The sequence below is a fragment of the Mustela putorius genome, unplaced genomic scaffold, assembly GCF_011764305.1.
Source record: "Mustela putorius furo isolate JIRA1106 unplaced genomic scaffold, ASM1176430v1.1 tig00000129_pilon_pilon_pilon, whole genome shotgun sequence".
NCBI classification, from domain to species: Eukaryota; Metazoa; Chordata; class Mammalia; order Carnivora; family Mustelidae; genus Mustela; species Mustela putorius.
Genome location: NW_025421290.1, coordinates 50,085,709 through 50,101,940, shown reverse-complemented (window position 1 = coordinate 50,101,940; position 16,232 = coordinate 50,085,709). Strand labels below are relative to the sequence as shown.

The 16,232-nt window shown below is 53.5% G+C and overlaps 1 protein-coding gene across 1 annotated transcript; it reads left to right on the top strand.

The window, feature by feature from the left end:
- Positions 1-531: 531 nt before the first annotated feature.
- Positions 532-6,366, top strand: HSP90AA1 (heat shock protein 90 alpha family class A member 1). Its single transcript, XM_045073887.1, has 11 exons — positions 532-673; positions 1,141-1,302; positions 1,391-1,757; positions 2,066-2,199; positions 2,498-2,818; positions 3,007-3,172; positions 3,545-3,735; positions 3,841-3,988; positions 4,165-4,433; positions 4,800-5,133; positions 5,586-6,366. The coding sequence occupies exons 2-11, from the start codon at positions 1,141-1,143 to the stop codon at positions 5,693-5,695; spliced, it is 2,202 nt and encodes a 733-aa protein (XP_044929822.1). The 5' UTR covers positions 532-673; the 3' UTR covers positions 5,696-6,366.
- Positions 6,367-16,232: the final 9,866 nt, after the last annotated feature.

Sequence of the window (16,232 nt, the reverse complement as noted above, 5' to 3'; positions counted from 1 at the left end):
CCGAACTGCAGGGCCCTGAACCCCCAGTCGCAGCCCAGAGCCTCTGATCACTGGCCCGGGCGTAGAGACGCGCCCTCTCCCTTCCTGGAACCCCTGATCCCTGCCGACACCGAGTCCAGGCCAGTACCGGGTGCCGGCCCCAACGCTGCGGCGGCACCCCACGGCCGCGGGCCGAAGCCCACACAGCCCGGAGGCCGTAGGAGCTACGACGCTACCGCGGCGGACTGGGCCGAGCAGGAGCGCACGCGCTCGCGCCGGGCCGGAGGGGACCCTGCGCGCGGTGCAGGCACCGGGTGGGGGTGGGGCGCCGGCGCCCGCCGCGCTGGGGGTGGTGGCTCCGGAAGGCGCGAGACCTTCGCGAGAGTTCCGGGCCGCGCGGGCGCACTGAGTCCGGTGCGGGGACGCGCGCGGCGGCCGTTGGGGGTGGGGCGCTCGGGGCGGGCCCGCGCGCGCCCGGGAGAGGGGCGGGGCCGCGGCCACGGCGCAGGCGCAAGCGCGTGGCCGCGGCGGCGGTTGGGGAGGGTTCTTCCGGAAGGTTCGGGAGGCTTCTGGAAAAGGCGCCGCGCGCCGGGCGGGCCCGCGTCTATATAAGGGAAGCGCGGGGGCGGCGCGCCAGTTGCTCCTGCGTCCTGGTGCTGCGTCCTCTCGGAGCCCGTGCGGTCCTTTAGCCAAGGTGAGGGGGCGCTTGGGGGGGCCTGGGGGGGCGGCGGGGGTCCAGGGCGGCGGGCTCGGGGCGGGCCCCCCGGAGGCCCCGGGCCTGTGGGGCGGCGCGGCTGTGCTCTCGCAGGCAGAGGCCTCGGGCCTGCTGCGCCCCCGACCCCCCACTCGCGGGAAAGGGGGTGCGCCCGGGTCGGTGGGGGTTCCCCGGCCGCCGGGCTTCGGCTCCGGGGTCTCGGGCGGACGGGAGAAGGGGGGAGGGGGCTCCGGCTCCGGCTCCGGGCGGGGTCCCCGAGGGCGTGTGGCGCCCGGTGGCGGCGGCGGCGGCGTGCGCACGGCCCTCGCTGTCGCAGCTGGAAATGAGGTCATCCTTTGTCGGCGGCCCCGGCTCGGCCGGCGGGCGCGGGCCTCCCGGAGGAGCGGGCGGGGGGCGGGGGGCGCGGGGCGCGGGGGCGGCCCGTAACCGGCTCCGCGGCCCTGCAGATGCCTGAGGAAACCCAGACCCAAGACCAGCCGATGGAGGAGGAGGAGGTGGAGACGTTCGCCTTCCAGGCGGAGATCGCGCAGTTGATGTCGCTGATCATCAACACCTTCTACTCGAACAAGGAGATCTTCTTGCGGGAGCTGATCTCCAACTCGTCCGACGTGAGTGCGCGGCGCGCCGGGCCGGCTGGGCGGGCGGGCGCCCCCTCCCCGGGCGCTCGGCCCTCACCGGCCCCGGCTCTGTCCACAGGCTCTGGACAAAATCCGGTACGAGAGCCTGACCGACCCCAGCAAGCTCGACTCGGGGAAGGAGCTGCACATTAACCTCATCCCGAACAAGCAGGACCGGACCCTCACCATCGTGGATACCGGCATCGGCATGACCAAGGCCGACCTGATCAACAACCTGGGCACCATCGCCAAGTCGGGGACCAAAGCGTTCATGGAAGCGCTGCAGGCGGGCGCAGATATTTCTATGATTGGCCAGTTCGGGGTGGGGTTCTATTCGGCCTACTTGGTGGCCGAGAAGGTGACGGTGATCACCAAGCACAACGACGACGAGCAGTACGCCTGGGAGTCCTCCGCGGGGGGCTCGTTCACGGTCCGCACCGACACAGGTGGGCATCCGGTGGGCTGCTGTCCTGGCCCTTGCGTCGTTGGGGAGGGCCTGGTGCTGTTAGGCTGGGGGCCCGGAAGATGCTGTGGAGGCCCGGGAAGCACGTGATAGAGGAGTGGGGTCCTTGAGTTCTGATCCTGGGCAGGCGGTTAACTGCCCGGGGTTCTCCTTGCATAGTAGGAGTAAACCTCACGCGGTTAAGTTGCTCAAAACCGTTGGGGGTGGCGTGGAGAACAATTGGGGGTTTTCTGTTTTTCCAATTGCTGAATTTGCACATTCAGATTGAAATCGAGTTTTCTCTCTGCGCAGGCGAACCTATGGGTCGGGGAACGAAGGTTATCCTGCACCTGAAGGAAGACCAGACGGAGTACCTGGAGGAGAGGAGGATAAAGGAGATCGTGAAGAAGCACTCCCAGTTCATCGGCTACCCCATCACGCTGTTCGTGAGTGTCGCGCCCGGGGTCGAGCGCGGAGCTGGTGACCGGAAGTTCCTAGTGTTTGGGGCTGTTGATGAGGGAATGAGCCAAACTTGCACTGGCGGGACTTTGTGAAGTTCCGTCTCCCTGTCCACGTACCCGGGCTGGTTACTTAGGTAGATCACGTGAGATGCCAACCAGAGTGTTGTGGCTGATAAACGTTTCTTTCTTTGAGTTTTACACTCGGGTGTTAACTGTGTCCAGTCCAGGGTGTTCTTTAGTTCCAGAATGCAGAGGTGACGTGGTTTTGCATCTCATTTTGAAGGTGGAGAAGGAACGTGATAAAGAGGTGAGCGATGATGAGGCTGAAGAAAAGGAAGAGAAAGAGGAGGAAAAAGAAAAGGAAGAGAAGGAGTCGGATGACAAACCCGAGATCGAAGACGTCGGCTCGGACGAGGAGGAGGAGGAGAAGAAGGATGGGGACAAGAAGAAGAAGAAGAAGATCAAGGAGAAGTACATCGACCAGGAAGAACTGAACAAGACCAAGCCCATTTGGACCCGAAACCCCGACGATATCACCAACGAAGAGTATGGAGAATTCTACAAGAGTTTGACCAATGACTGGGAAGATCACCTGGCAGTGAAGGTGAGTGCCCCGAGTCCCTGCAGCTTGTCTTGTGGTCGGGGTGTGGGTTGCAGCGCAGGCCTCTGTCCCAGCCCTCCTACTCGCCCCCCAGGAGCGCTTTTGGTTCTGTGACTAAGCGGAGCGCGTCTTCAGTGGCTCCTACCTGTGTTGTCCCTTGATGATGGTTCGCTGTGTGCTTGCTTAAACAGCATTTTTCAGTGGAAGGACAGTTGGAGTTCCGAGCTCTTCTCTTTGTGCCAAGACGTGCTCCCTTTGACCTATTCGAGAACAGAAAGAAAAAGAACAACATCAAGTTGTATGTTCGCAGAGTTTTCATCATGGATAACTGTGAGGAGCTCATCCCAGAGTATCTGAGTAAGTGTGGGCAGTGTGAGGCTCTAGCCCAGCCAGTGCCTCGGCGGCTCTGCACAGTGGATTCAAGAATGCATGTTGGGGGGGGGGGCTGGGTGGCTCAGTGGGTTGAGCTTCTGCCATCGGCTCAGGTCATGATCCCAGAGTCCTCGGATCAAGCCCTGGTTCAGGCTCCTCTCTTTCTCTCTGCCTGCCTCTCTGCATACTTGTGATCTCTCTCTCTCTCTCTCTCTCTGTCAAATAAAATATTTTTTTAAAAAAGAACCCATGTGGGGCAGGAGATGATCTTTGGTTCCTTGGGTTTACCTGTTTGTGGATTGTGATTATCTGTGTCTTTGGGGATGACTTTGAGTGCATTTGTTTGTATTTTTTCAGATTTCATCAGAGGTGTGGTGGACTCGGAGGATCTTCCTCTAAATATTTCCCGTGAGATGCTGCAACAAAGCAAAATTTTAAAGGTTATCAGAAAGAACTTGGTCAAAAAGTGCTTAGAACTCTTCACCGAACTGGCCGAAGATAAAGAGAACTACAAGAAGTTTTACGAACAGTTCTCCAAAAACATCAAGGTTGGGGTGAACACATTGGATCCTCAGTAGTAGGGGTCATAGTTTGTCAAATTTTTTTACTTTCTTTAAATGCAGAGAAAGTTCAGAGTCTACGTTCTCTTTCAGCTTGGCATCCACGAGGACTCTCAGAATCGGAAGAAGCTCTCGGAGCTGTTGCGCTATTACACGTCCGCCTCCGGTGACGAGATGGTGTCTCTGAAGGACTATTGCACCAGAATGAAGGAGAACCAGAAACACATCTATTACATCACAGGTAAGGTCGGAGGGTGCGCGGGCACCAGGCTCTGCAGGTCTGTGCCCAGGGACGAAGCCAGGCAAGGCCACGTGGGCTGGGCGGTCTCTGTGGTTAGATCTGACTAGATTTAGCAAAAGGTAAAAGCAAGATAAGTCCTTGCCTGTTAAAGGTCTATAACTTCTCCCACCCTTCAGGTGAGACCAAGGACCAGGTAGCGAACTCGGCCTTCGTGGAGCGTCTTCGGAAGCACGGCCTGGAAGTGATCTACATGATCGAGCCCATTGACGAGTACTGCGTCCAGCAGCTCAAGGAGTTTGAGGGGAAGACGTTGGTGTCTGTGACCAAAGAGGGCTTGGAACTTCCAGAAGATGAAGAAGAGAAAAAGAAACAGGAAGAGAAAAAGACAAAGTTTGAAAACCTGTGCAAGATCATGAAGGACATCTTAGAGAAAAAAGTAGAAAAGGTTTGTGAGAGCAGTGCCCCGGGCTGCCGCGGTCTCCTGGTCATGGGCTGCTTTCTAGAGGGCCCAGAGGGGTTGGCCAGGTTTGTCCTCCGCAGGCCCTTTCTCCCCCTGTGTTTTCTGAACTTCCCGAATAGAAAATTAGCATTTCCTACATAGAGAAAACTCTTAAGGTGGCTGAAGACCCGGGGAGAGTTAGGGTGTGCTGGAAGAAAGCTCTGAATAGTTGAATTGGCCGGCGGTGTTTCTGACTCAGTCCTTGGAGTCCTTGGGTTCCATGTACCCATGCAGCTGGTGGTGCTACCGAAAAATTAGCCGTAGTGGCGTCTTGTACGTGCATTCACTAATTTCTTCATGCTCTGCTTGTAGGTGGTCGTGTCAAACCGACTGGTGACCTCCCCGTGCTGCATCGTGACAAGCACGTACGGCTGGACGGCAAACATGGAGAGGATCATGAAGGCCCAGGCCTTGAGAGATAACTCCACCATGGGCTACATGGCCGCGAAGAAGCACCTGGAGATCAACCCCGACCACTCCATCATTGAGACCTTACGGCAGAAGGCCGAGGCCGACAAGAACGACAAGTCTGTGAAAGACCTGGTCATCCTGCTCTACGAGACGGCGCTCCTGTCCTCCGGCTTCAGTCTGGAAGATCCGCAGACGCATGCCAACAGGATCTACAGGATGATCAAGCTCGGTCTCGGTAAGCTCCCCGCCAAGCCGTGGGCCGGGCGGGACCTTCAGCCTCATCAATGTTCGGGGTGGCCCCCTCCCACTTGGGTGACCGTAATGGCTCCTCTTTCAAAGAACAGAGGGGCGCCTGGGTGACTCAGTGGGTTAAAGCCTCTGCCTTCAGCTCAGGTCATGATCCCAGGGTCCTGGGATCAAGCCCTGCATTGGGCTCTCTCCTGAGCAGAGAGCCTGCTTCCCCCTCCCTGCCTCTCTGCCTACTTGTGATCTCTGTCAAATAAATAAATAAACATTTTAAAAAACAACCCAGAGAACAGACCTTCTGATCAGAAGGTCTGAAAAATGAAAGCGCTTTCAGCACCAACTAACAGTTCAGCCTTTACAGTGGGTACAGACCAGCGTAGTGGGCTGGTGATCAGCTGGCTTCGAGAACTCTAACAGCAGGAGGGGCTTCTTTCCCAACAGGTATTGATGAAGATGACCCCACCGCTGACGACAGCAGTGCGGCCGTGAGTGAGGAGATGCCCCCCCTGGAAGGTGACGACGACACGTCGCGCATGGAGGAGGTTGACTAGGTGCCGCGAGAATGACTTACTTGTACATGTATTCGATACTTTATCTTCATTCCCTCTGATAATATATTTTCAAGGATGTTTTTCTTTATTTTTGTTAACATTTTAAGAATCTGTATGGCATGATAATAACTACTTAAGGGGAAGATTTCTTTCTGTTCGAGTGTGATACTGTGACGTGTAGGAGCTAAAGCCCAGCTAGTTTTTCTTCCCTAGTGCCACGCCGGCTCGTTGTAACTGGACAAGGTGACCTTTGTTGTGAGGTGTGCGTAACCTAACGTTAACTGTGGTCTAAAGTGTTTAGCTACAAGCGGATTCCTTAGTAAGACCAAATTTGTCTGTCACTGAAGTGTTCCGAGTTATACCTTGATGTTTTAAAGAGAAGTGTTGGTTAAAACAGCTCTCACCCTCTAGGATCTACTTTTTGAATCTTCTGTCCCCTGTAGTTACCAGATGCATGTACCAGGCCTCTAGAAACTAGTAGTTAAACCAAGCTGAAGGGAGTAACCGTGTATAGGGCTTGTTTTCCAAAGAGGAGCGTTGTTTAGAGTAGCGACATTCTCAGCCTACTTAGGCGTGTTGTAAAGCTGTTGGAGGAGTAACTCCACAAGTTCCGTGAGTGGAAATGTAGTGCTCAAGTCACATTCTACAATAAAAGGTTGTAACAAATACAAGTTAAAGTTCTGTGAAAGTGTGTGTCTTGGGGGGGACCATCATGGGAGTTGTAGGGGATCAGGCACCCCAGATGGAAGAACCCGAGATAAAACACGTGTTGCTTATGAGGAGACTAAGAGGGACGTGGTTCCCGTGGGGGCCTGAGGTCCTCAACCGCCCTGCCCGTGCACACTGATGTGGGGGCCCTGGGGGTGGGGGGGCACATTCTAGAGTGCATGGCAGAGAATGGTAGCGTGACGCAACACGGCGTCTCCCCTGTGCTGGGTCCCATTCCCTCACAGACCGTTCCTTGCGCAGGATTTTCATGTCCAAACTGCTTTTCTGTATTTGTAAAATCTTTCTGTCCTAAATATAGCTCCTTAATACCTCAGCCTTCCAGGTATGAGTTCTTCAAATCTGCTTAGGCCACCCCACCCGAAAGCCTCTTAGTCCGGCTCTTTATTGAGCCTCAGGCAAGACACTCGGCGAGCGGTTGCTGACCCCTGTGAGCGCCACGGGGAGAAGGGGAGCTCCTGTCTCCACCAACCAGCCGAGCCAGAGGCTTCCCCTCTGGGAGCTGGGGCAGCAATGGCCAATCCTAAAATTGGGTTTGAAAACGGGTGGTAGCAGGTCCATGCAGGATTTGGAGGCTAAGGTCACATACAAACCATGATCATGACCAGCCTAGGTCGCTGGGCCAGGAGAGAACCCCCAAGTTGTGTGTCCTGGGGCAGGGTGGGCTCCTGGCTCCCTAGAACCACTGAGTCCCTGGTTGAGTGGTAAGCCCATCTGATCCTCTCCGCAATGGCTGTCTTGTGCTGGTTCCAAATTTACCTCCCAAACCGGCTCTCTGGTGTTCTGCTGCTCCGGGAAAGAGGGGACCAGCTGGGAGGAAGTGTGAGGTTTTTGCACTGAAAGGAATGTCGGGGGTGGGGGTGTTCCTTCTGAGTTTCCTGGGTCCGGTGAATACTGGAGGTTGTTAGACACGCGAGGGGATCTACAGAGGACCTCAGTGATTTCCCCGAGAGTTGCTGAGCGCTTGAGGCAAGCTGTGTATCTGGAAGCATCCCCCACTGACCCCTTTTGGACCCGGGACCACCAAGAAGATGGATGCTCAGCGCGCTGGGTGAGGAGCTCCAAAAGTACATGGGGGGCCTCAAAACCCAGGGTTGCTTAACACCTTCCAGAATAGTCCCATCCTGTGGAGGAGGGCAGGTCACAGGTTTGAGTTGGAGGCAAGACATGAAGGAGGTCCTAAGATCAACATGCAAAAACCAACTGAATTTAGCTTAACATCAAACGGTTGTTAAATCTTCAGGGCGCCTGGGTGGCTTAGTCGGTTGGGGCCTTTGCTTTCGGCTTCGATCATGATCATGGGCTGCTGGGATGGAGCCCCACATCGGGCTCTCTGCTTGGCGGGGAGCCTGCTTCCCCCTCTCTGCCTACTTGTGATCTCTGGTGGTCAAATAAAATTTTAAAAACAAAAAATGGTTGTTAAGTCTTCAAAAATCAGTTCAGGGGCACCTGGGTGGTTCTGTTGTTGAAGGGCCGAATCTTGATTGGGTTTAGGTCATGATCTTGGGGCAGGGTTGTGACTGCCCTCGTCTCCCCGCGTTGGGATCAGGGAAGTCTGCCTGAGATTGTCCCCTTTTCTGCCTGCCACCCAAGCTCGCTCCCTCTCAAATCTCAGGGTCCTCGGAGCCCCACATTTGCTCAGCAGGGGGCCTGCTTCTCCCTCTGCTTGCTGCTCCCCCTGCTTGTGCTCTCTCCTACAAATAAAAAATCTTGGAAAGTTTCTTAAATATTAGGGAGCACACACAAGTGGGGGAGGGGCAGAGGTGGTGGGAGAAGCAGGCTCCCATGGTCGGGGACCATGACCTGAGCACCCAGGCGCGCCAGAATGGGTGGGTTTTAATGGTTTTACTTAAATAGCAAATGAAAACAAGCATGAGGGGCGCTTGGCTGGCTCCGTAGGAAGAGCAAGTGACTGGCTCTCAGAATCAGGAGTTGAAACCTCATGTTGGATAGAGAAATTACTAAAGAAAATAAGCTTTAAAAAATGAGGGAAGGGGCACCTGGGTGGCTCAGTGGGCTAAGGCCCCTGCCTTTGGCTCAGGTCATGATCCCAGGGTCCTGGGATCGAGCCGCGCATCGGGCTCTCTGCTCCGCGGGGAACCTGCTTCCCCCTCTCTCTCTGCCTACTTGTGACTCTGCCTGTCAAATAAAAAAAGAAAAACTAGGGAAAGCAGTCTCTCGGCGTTCAAAGTGACCTGAAGCAAGTCACTGGACTCCACACCTCTGACCTCGATTGTAAATGAGAAATGGTGACGCCAGGAAGAGCTTCGTGGCCTCGCTAGGTAGCGGGCTTCCCCATGCCCGGCGTCGAGCAGGTGCTGTGACACAGCTTTCCCTTGCAAGGACATGCCGCTTCTGGGGACCTTCCCCACCTGTCCTCCGAGCCTCCCTCACGCAGGCTCGCTTTTACCACACACCGTTCTGAGCTGCCACCGAGGCCCAGCCTGAGCCTCCCGTCCTCCGGGAAGGTCCCCCACTCCTGCCTCCCCGTCCGTCAGCCTTCTCGGTCTCTAGTGATTCCTCTCAGGCATATACATCCGCCAACAGCCACCGAGCGCTAGGCCAGGCCGGGCCCGCGGGCCCCGCGGATGAAACGGCCTTGCAGAAGGCCGACCGAGCCACGGCAGCTCATGTGGAGGCCACAAGGGCTCCGGCTGAGGTACAAGCGCAGCAAGGACAGGCAGAGTCTGGGGAAGCTTCTGGAAGGGGCTGACTGCTGACAGAAAGCTGGCCTGATCGCAACAAAGAGGAAAGGGGACGAGGGACCAGGTGGCTCACCAGGCTTGAAAGCCTGGACATGGCCTGAGGAAGGGACCTGCACACAGGCTGAGTGACGAGAGAGCTGGGGGGTGACCGTGGGTGACCGTGTGACCTGGACGCAGACCCGGATCAGACGGAGACTCTGGAGGTGGCAGCCCATAGGCAGCCTCATCAAGATAGCGGGGCCTGTGCCCACTTCCTGAGGCGTGTCTGTCCCACCAGGAACTGCTAAGGCGGTTCCACCATCTTGGTTTTATCTCATCTTGGTGCCAGGTGGCCCCTTCCTCCACGCTCGCCCACCCTGTCCCGCCTGTAGAGGGAGGCACCCGGGGCCTCCAGGGCTGAGGGAGGCCTGATGGAGGGTGAGAGCACGACACCTTCCCCTCAGTCATCCCCCCTGTCCCTCCCAGGCTGGGGACCAAGGGCAGGGGTGGAAATTCCAGGCTGGGCTCTACCTCCCAAGATGGCGGGTGAGGAAGAGTTGATCCGGCCAGTCCTGAGTTCAAATATCAGACGTTTCTCTGTTTTGTCTATCCCAAATACATAGGACAGCGTCTGGCATGTGACAGGTAAACCAAGACTGGCCAAAACATTTTGGTTTATAAACTCTGCATTTCTAATTTCTTCTCTCTCTCTCTCTCTTTTTTTTTTTCCTAAGTGTTATTCTGGAATATTCTAAACACAAACAGAAGTAGAGGGAGAGAGACTAAGAAGTATTGGTGAGGACGTGGAGGAATTGGGACTTCCTACCCGGCCGCTGGGAGTGTGGAGTGGAACTGTTCTAGAAAAGAGTCTGGCAGTTCCTCCAAAAATGAAACAGAGACTTTCCATTGGGTCCAGCAACTCCACTGCTAGGCGTCTGTCTAGGACCGATGAAAACGCTTGCAAAAATACACACACAGGGGCGCCTGGGTGGCTCAGTGGGTTAAGCCTCTGCCTTAGGCTAGGGTCATGATCTTGGGGTTTTGGGATTGAGCCCCGAATTGGGCTCTCTGCTCAGCGGGGAGCCTGCTTCCTCTCCTCTTTACTTGTGATCTCTCTCTATCAGATAAATAAGATCTTTTAAAAAATGCACACACACATTTTCATAGCATTATTCACAAAAGCCAAAAGGTGGGAGCAAACCACATGTCCATCGACAGAGGTGCAGATAAACCAAATGTAGCGGTGCATACAATGGGCTCTTCTTCCAAATACTATCCTCTTGTCACTGAGAGGTGCGTAAGAAGTACTGACTCGTGCCACACTTGTTCATGGGGATGAACGCGGCAGCACGCAAGTGAAAGAACCCGGTCACGAAACGCCACCAGTGGACTGTATGATTCCATTTTTTTTAAAAGATTTTATTTATTTATTTGACAGAGAGAGAGCACAAGCAGCAGGAGCAGCAGGCAGACAGAAAGGGAGAAGCAGGCTCCCCATGGAGCAAGGAACCTGATGCACGACTCGATCCCAGGACCCTGAGATCATGACCTGAGCTGAAGGCAGATGCTTAACCGAATGAGACACCCAGATGCCCCAGTATGATCCCATTTATATGAAGTTCCCAGAGCAGGCAAATTCATGGAGACAGAAGGAAGAGGCCTGGTTCCCAGGGGCTGCAGGGCGGCATTAAGGAGTGACTGCTAATGAGTGCAGAGTTTCTTTTCGAGGTAGTCAGAGTGTTCTAGAATTGATTGTGGTGATGGTATTGCACTGCTCTCTCTCAAATAAATCTTTAAAAAAATTTAGAAAACCAAGAACAATTTAAAAAATCATTGATCTGTACACTTTAAATGGATGATTTGTATAGTATATGAACCATATTTCAATAAAGCTGTTATTTTTGTTTTTAAGATTTTATTTATTTTATTTTATTTATTTTTTTTTAAAGATTTCATTTATTTATTTGACAGAAATTACAAGTACACTGAGAGGCAGGCAGAGAGAGAGAGAAGGAAGCAGGCTCCCTGCTGAGCAGAGAGCCCGATGCGGGACTCGATCCCAGGACCCTGAGATCATGACCTGAGCCGAAGGCAGCGGCTTAACCCACTGAGCCACCCAGGCGCCCAAGATTTTATTTATTTTAGAGAAAGAGTATGAGTGCATGTGGTTGGAGTGTCAGAGGGAGAGAGAGGCAGAGAAGCAGGCTCCCCACTGAACACAGAGCCCAACGCGGGGCTTGATCCCAAGACCCTGAGATCAGGACCTGAGCCAAAACCAAAAGTCAGAGGCGTAACGACTGAGCCACTCAGGCACCCCCATAAAGCTTATTTTTTATTTTTATGTATTTATTTACTTATTTAAAAGATTATTTATTTATTTGACAGAGAGAAAGATCGCAAGCAGACAGAGAGGCAGGCGGAGAGAGGGGGAAGCAGGCTCCCCGCTGAGCGGAGAGCCTGATGCAAGGCTTGATCCCAGGACCCTGAGATCATGACCTGAGCCAAAGGCAGAGAGGCTTTAACCCACTGAGCCACCAAGGTGCCATGTATTTATTTTAAGATTTTATTTATTGGGGGGCGCCTGGATGGCTCAGTGGGTTAAAGTCTCTGCCTTGGCTCAGGTCATGATCTCAGGGTCCTGGGATCGAGCCCCACATCGGGCTCTCTGCTCAGCGGGGAGCCTGCTTCCCCCTCTCTCTGCCTGCCTCTCTGCCTACTTGTGATCTCTGTCTGTCAAATAAATAAATAAAATCTTTTAAAAAACAGATTTTATTTATTGGGCACCTGGGGGGCTCAGTCATGATCCCAGGGTTCTGGGATCAATCCGAGTATCAGGCTCCCCGCTCGGTGGGAAGCTTGCTTCGAGCTTTCCCACTCCCCCTGCTTGTGTTCCCTCTCTCACTGTGTCTCTTTCTGCCAAATAAATAAATAAATAAATAATCTTAAAAAAAAAAAAAAGATTTTATTTATTTATCTGTCAGAGAGAGGGAGGGAGAGAGAACACAAGCAGGGGGAGCGGCAGAGGGAGAAGCAGCTTCCCGTGAGGACCCTGGGATCATGACCCGAGCTGCAGGCACACACCCACCGCACACAGCCACCCAGGTGCCCCTCGTCTGGTTTTTCAATTGTGGTAAAATGTATGTCACAAACAACTGACCATTTTAAGTGCCGAGCTCAGTGGCGTTACCTACATCAAAATCTTACCCGACCATCCCCAGCACCTACGGGGAAAACTTTTCCATGTCCCCAGCAGGGACCCCGTCTCTATGAAGCAATAACTTGCCCCCAAATGGTCTTCATGCCCCACTGCACCAGGCCAATCCCACTGTCCAGCCTCCACAGGCGCCCGGGGGCACCGTCCCGGCCCCTCCCCCGCTCTCCCCGGCCTCGGGCCCCATTGCCCCAACCGTTAGCTCCCGGCAGGTGCGCCCCGAAAGGAGGCACGTGCCCGCGCGCCCGCCGCCGGCCCCACGCACCTGCCGCTGTTTGGGGATTGAATTACTGGCAGATGCACCAGCGTTTACATAATTTTGTATAATTTCGGAAGCTCTCCTTCTCTTTGCTTAGCCTTCATGATCTACTGGAACCTTTGAAAGTGGGATTTCAGAGGATTCTTCTATAGGCAGGAACAGGGCTCCTCCTCCCTGGGGAGAACGTTCCAGGAAGCCGAGCTTTTAGTGAGTCACCATGTATTAATAGCACATCCGACTCCCAGCGAAGATTCCAGGCCGTCGTGGCAGAGCCGCAGCAGCTGAGCATATGGTCGGCCAAGCGCATCTGTCTGCTCGCCTCGAGTTAGCTTTTGAGGGAGGGTCTTCAAGGCCTCTCTCTGCTTGACCAGGGGCGTCCTAGCACTTCACACGTAGTCCCCAAAGCAACACTCTTCCTTTTTTTAAATTCCAGATTTAAAAAAATTAGCAAGGGGTACTTGGGTGGCTCAGTGGGTTAAAGCCTCTGCCTTCGGCTCAGGTCATGATGATCTCAGGGTCCTGGGATCGAGCCCCACATCGGGCTCTCTGCTCAGCGGGGAGCCTGCTTCCCTTCCTCTCTCTCTCTCCGCCTACTTGTGATCTCTCTCTCTGTGTCAAATAAACAAAATCTTTTTAAAAAATCAGAATTTATTTTTTATTTATTCTTATTTTTTCTTAAGATTTTGTTTATTTGACAGAGAGATCACAAATAGGCAGAGAGGCAGGCAGAGGGGGTGGAGAAGCAGGCCCCCTGCTGAACACAGAGCCTGATGCGGGGCTCCACCCCAGGACCCGGAGATCACACCTGAGCTGAAGGCCAAGGCCTTAACCCACTGAGCCACCCAGGCGCCCCTATTCTTATTTTTAAAAAAGATTTTATTTATTTATTTGAGAGAGAAAGAGTGAGCCGGGGAAGGAGCAGGGGGACGGCAGGAGGAGCTGACGGCGCCCCCCCCTCCCCCGCCCTGAGCTGAGCACGGAGCCCGATGCAAGACTTGAGACTCGATCCCAGGACCCCAGGATCATGACCCGAGCTGAAGGCAGTTACTCAGCTGAGCTACCCAGACACCCCAAAACCAGAATTTAAAAAAAAAAAAAGGATGAATCATCTATCCATCTTTTTTTTAAAGTTTTTTTCTTTTTTTTTTTCGGTAGACTTAAGTAATTTAGTGTGGGGCTTGAACTCACAACACTGAGATCATGAGTCAGGTGCTTAACTGACTGGGCCCCTCAGGTGCCCCTTTTTATTTATTTATTTATTTTTAAGATTTATATATTTACTTATTTGACAGAGAGAGGTCACAAGTAGGCAGAGAGGCAGGCAGAGGGGAGGTGGGAAGCAGGCTCCCCGCTGAGCAGAGCTCGATGGGGGACTCGATCCCAGGACCCTAAGATCATGGCCTCAGCCTAATGCAGAGGCTTAACCCACTGAGCCACCCAGGCGCCCCCCGTTTCACTTTTTTTAAAGTAATCTCTGCACGCAGTGTGGGCTCGAACTTCCAACCCCAAGGTCAAGAGTTGTACGCGCCACGGACTGAGCCAGCCAGGTGCCTCTTGGCTGTCTGCTTTTTTTCTTTTTGAGTAAAGCGATAGAAGTTTATTAAACAGGGATACAGAAAAAGCTCTCAGGAGCGAGAGGGGTCTTGACCGAGTTGTCAACGAGGGCCTTTAGGGTCAGTCTTTCATAAAAAGCTAAGCAGGGAACTTAAATCCTTTGACGCCTCTACTGGTAACACCTTCCAAGGCTTACTGCCTTCTTGGGGTCTGGTTATTCTTTGTGGTCACATAAAGACACACCCCCCATGACCCAGCCCCCCACGCCTAGGGTAGGGTGGTCCACTTTGTCCTGTATCTCTGGTTTCCCCACACCTCTACATTTTTGGGATTTCTGGGGGCCTCATCTCATGGTCCCGTGTCTCTCCCTACCTACCTAGCCCCACCTGTCCCTTCCTCCTCCTTCCCCTGGAGTAGTAATGGGGCGCTAGGGAATGCGGCGACACAGAGGGTCCTGTCCAGGGGCCTGTGGTATGGCTCCGGGGGTCATTCATGATGGGAAGCAAACTGTACATGCATCTCAGCTGTCTGCTTTTAAAAATAGTTGAGGGGGTCCTGGGTGGCTCAGTCAGTTAAGGGTCTGCCTTCGGCTCAGGTCATGATCCCACGGTCCTGGAATCAAGCCCCGTGTCGGGCTCCCTGCTCGGCAGGAAGCCTGCTTCTCCCTCTCTCTCTGCCTGCTGCTCCCCCTCCTTGTGTTCTTTCTCTCTCTCTCTCTGTGTCAAATAAATAAAATCTTTCAAAAAATTTAGTAAAAATAGTTGAATCGATGAAACCAATAAAATACATAGTATATGAGTTGCCTTTGCTGTGGGTATAGAAAATCACACTGTTGGGCAAGTCCTGTGGGTCCTGTGGATTCTTCTGGCTCAGTGTCCTCCCTTAGCCAGAAAGTTCAGCAGACGGTGAGACGATGCCTGGTGATCACAAAGAAGAGAACCAAGCACAAGGAGGGACATTTTATATCCATCAGGATGGCAGAAATTTAAGTCTGACATGACCACATTTTGGCCAGAGTCTGACAACTGGGTACTTGACTCTCGAGCACCCCGGGTGGGAGTGTGAACCTGTACAGTCCCTGCAGAGAGCAGTCTGATGCGTCTGATGAAGAATGTCCCCTTCGGCCCCTGGAGGACCTCAGTCGGTTAAGTGTCCAACTCGGTTTGGGCTCAGGTCATGATCTCAGGGTTGTGGGATTGAGCCCCGCATAAGGGCTCCACGCTGGGGCATGGAGCCTGTTTGAGATTCTGAGAGTCTGGGGCGCCTGGGTGGCTCAGTGGGTTAAAGCCACTGTCTTCGACTCGGGTCACGATCCCAGGGTCCTGGGATCGAGCCCCACATCAGGCTCTCTGCTCCATAGGAAGTCGGCTTCCTCCTCTCTCTCTCTGCCTGCCTCTCTGCCTATTTGTGATCTCTCTGTCAAATAAATAAATAAAATCTTAAAAACAAAATCTTATTAAGATTCTGAGAGTCCCTCCTCCACCCCACCCCCCCAGTCTGGGGGACGCACACGCTCTCTTGCGCACGCACTCTGTCGAAAGAAAAAAAATGGGAGAAACGTACAAGAATGTTCTTTGCAAGACTGTAGTATGGAAAATTTGAATATAGTCTAAGTGGCCAATAACAGGGGACTGTCCTGGTAAATCTAGTTAATAGGAAATACAGGGGTGGGGGATAGAGGGACAAGCCTAACAACACTTGGAGGAAGAGGCCCAACAAATCCAGAACATTCTGCAGGATATTTGGCCTGGCCTCTTCCACAAATCAGTGCCATTAAAACAAAACAGCTCTAGGTTAAAAGAGACCTAAGGGATAAGTCTTAGCCTATTGGCCTGCTGGCACCATGGGGCAGAGTGACCAGGCAGGGGTAGGACCCAGGTGAGGAAAGTATTTTGAACTGGATGGTAGCAGCAGAAATGTTCCAGCATTCCCACTGGGGCTCCAGTTCCTCAGGGGGCCTTCTATTTCCCTTACTACTGTCTTTATTTCCTTAGTTCTTTCTTTCTGGCTCCATGTATTCCTTATTTTACTTTTTCTCATTTTCTATTACATGACTTTCAAAGGTACAAAGTAGATAGAAGAATATGGAACCTCATTGTGCCT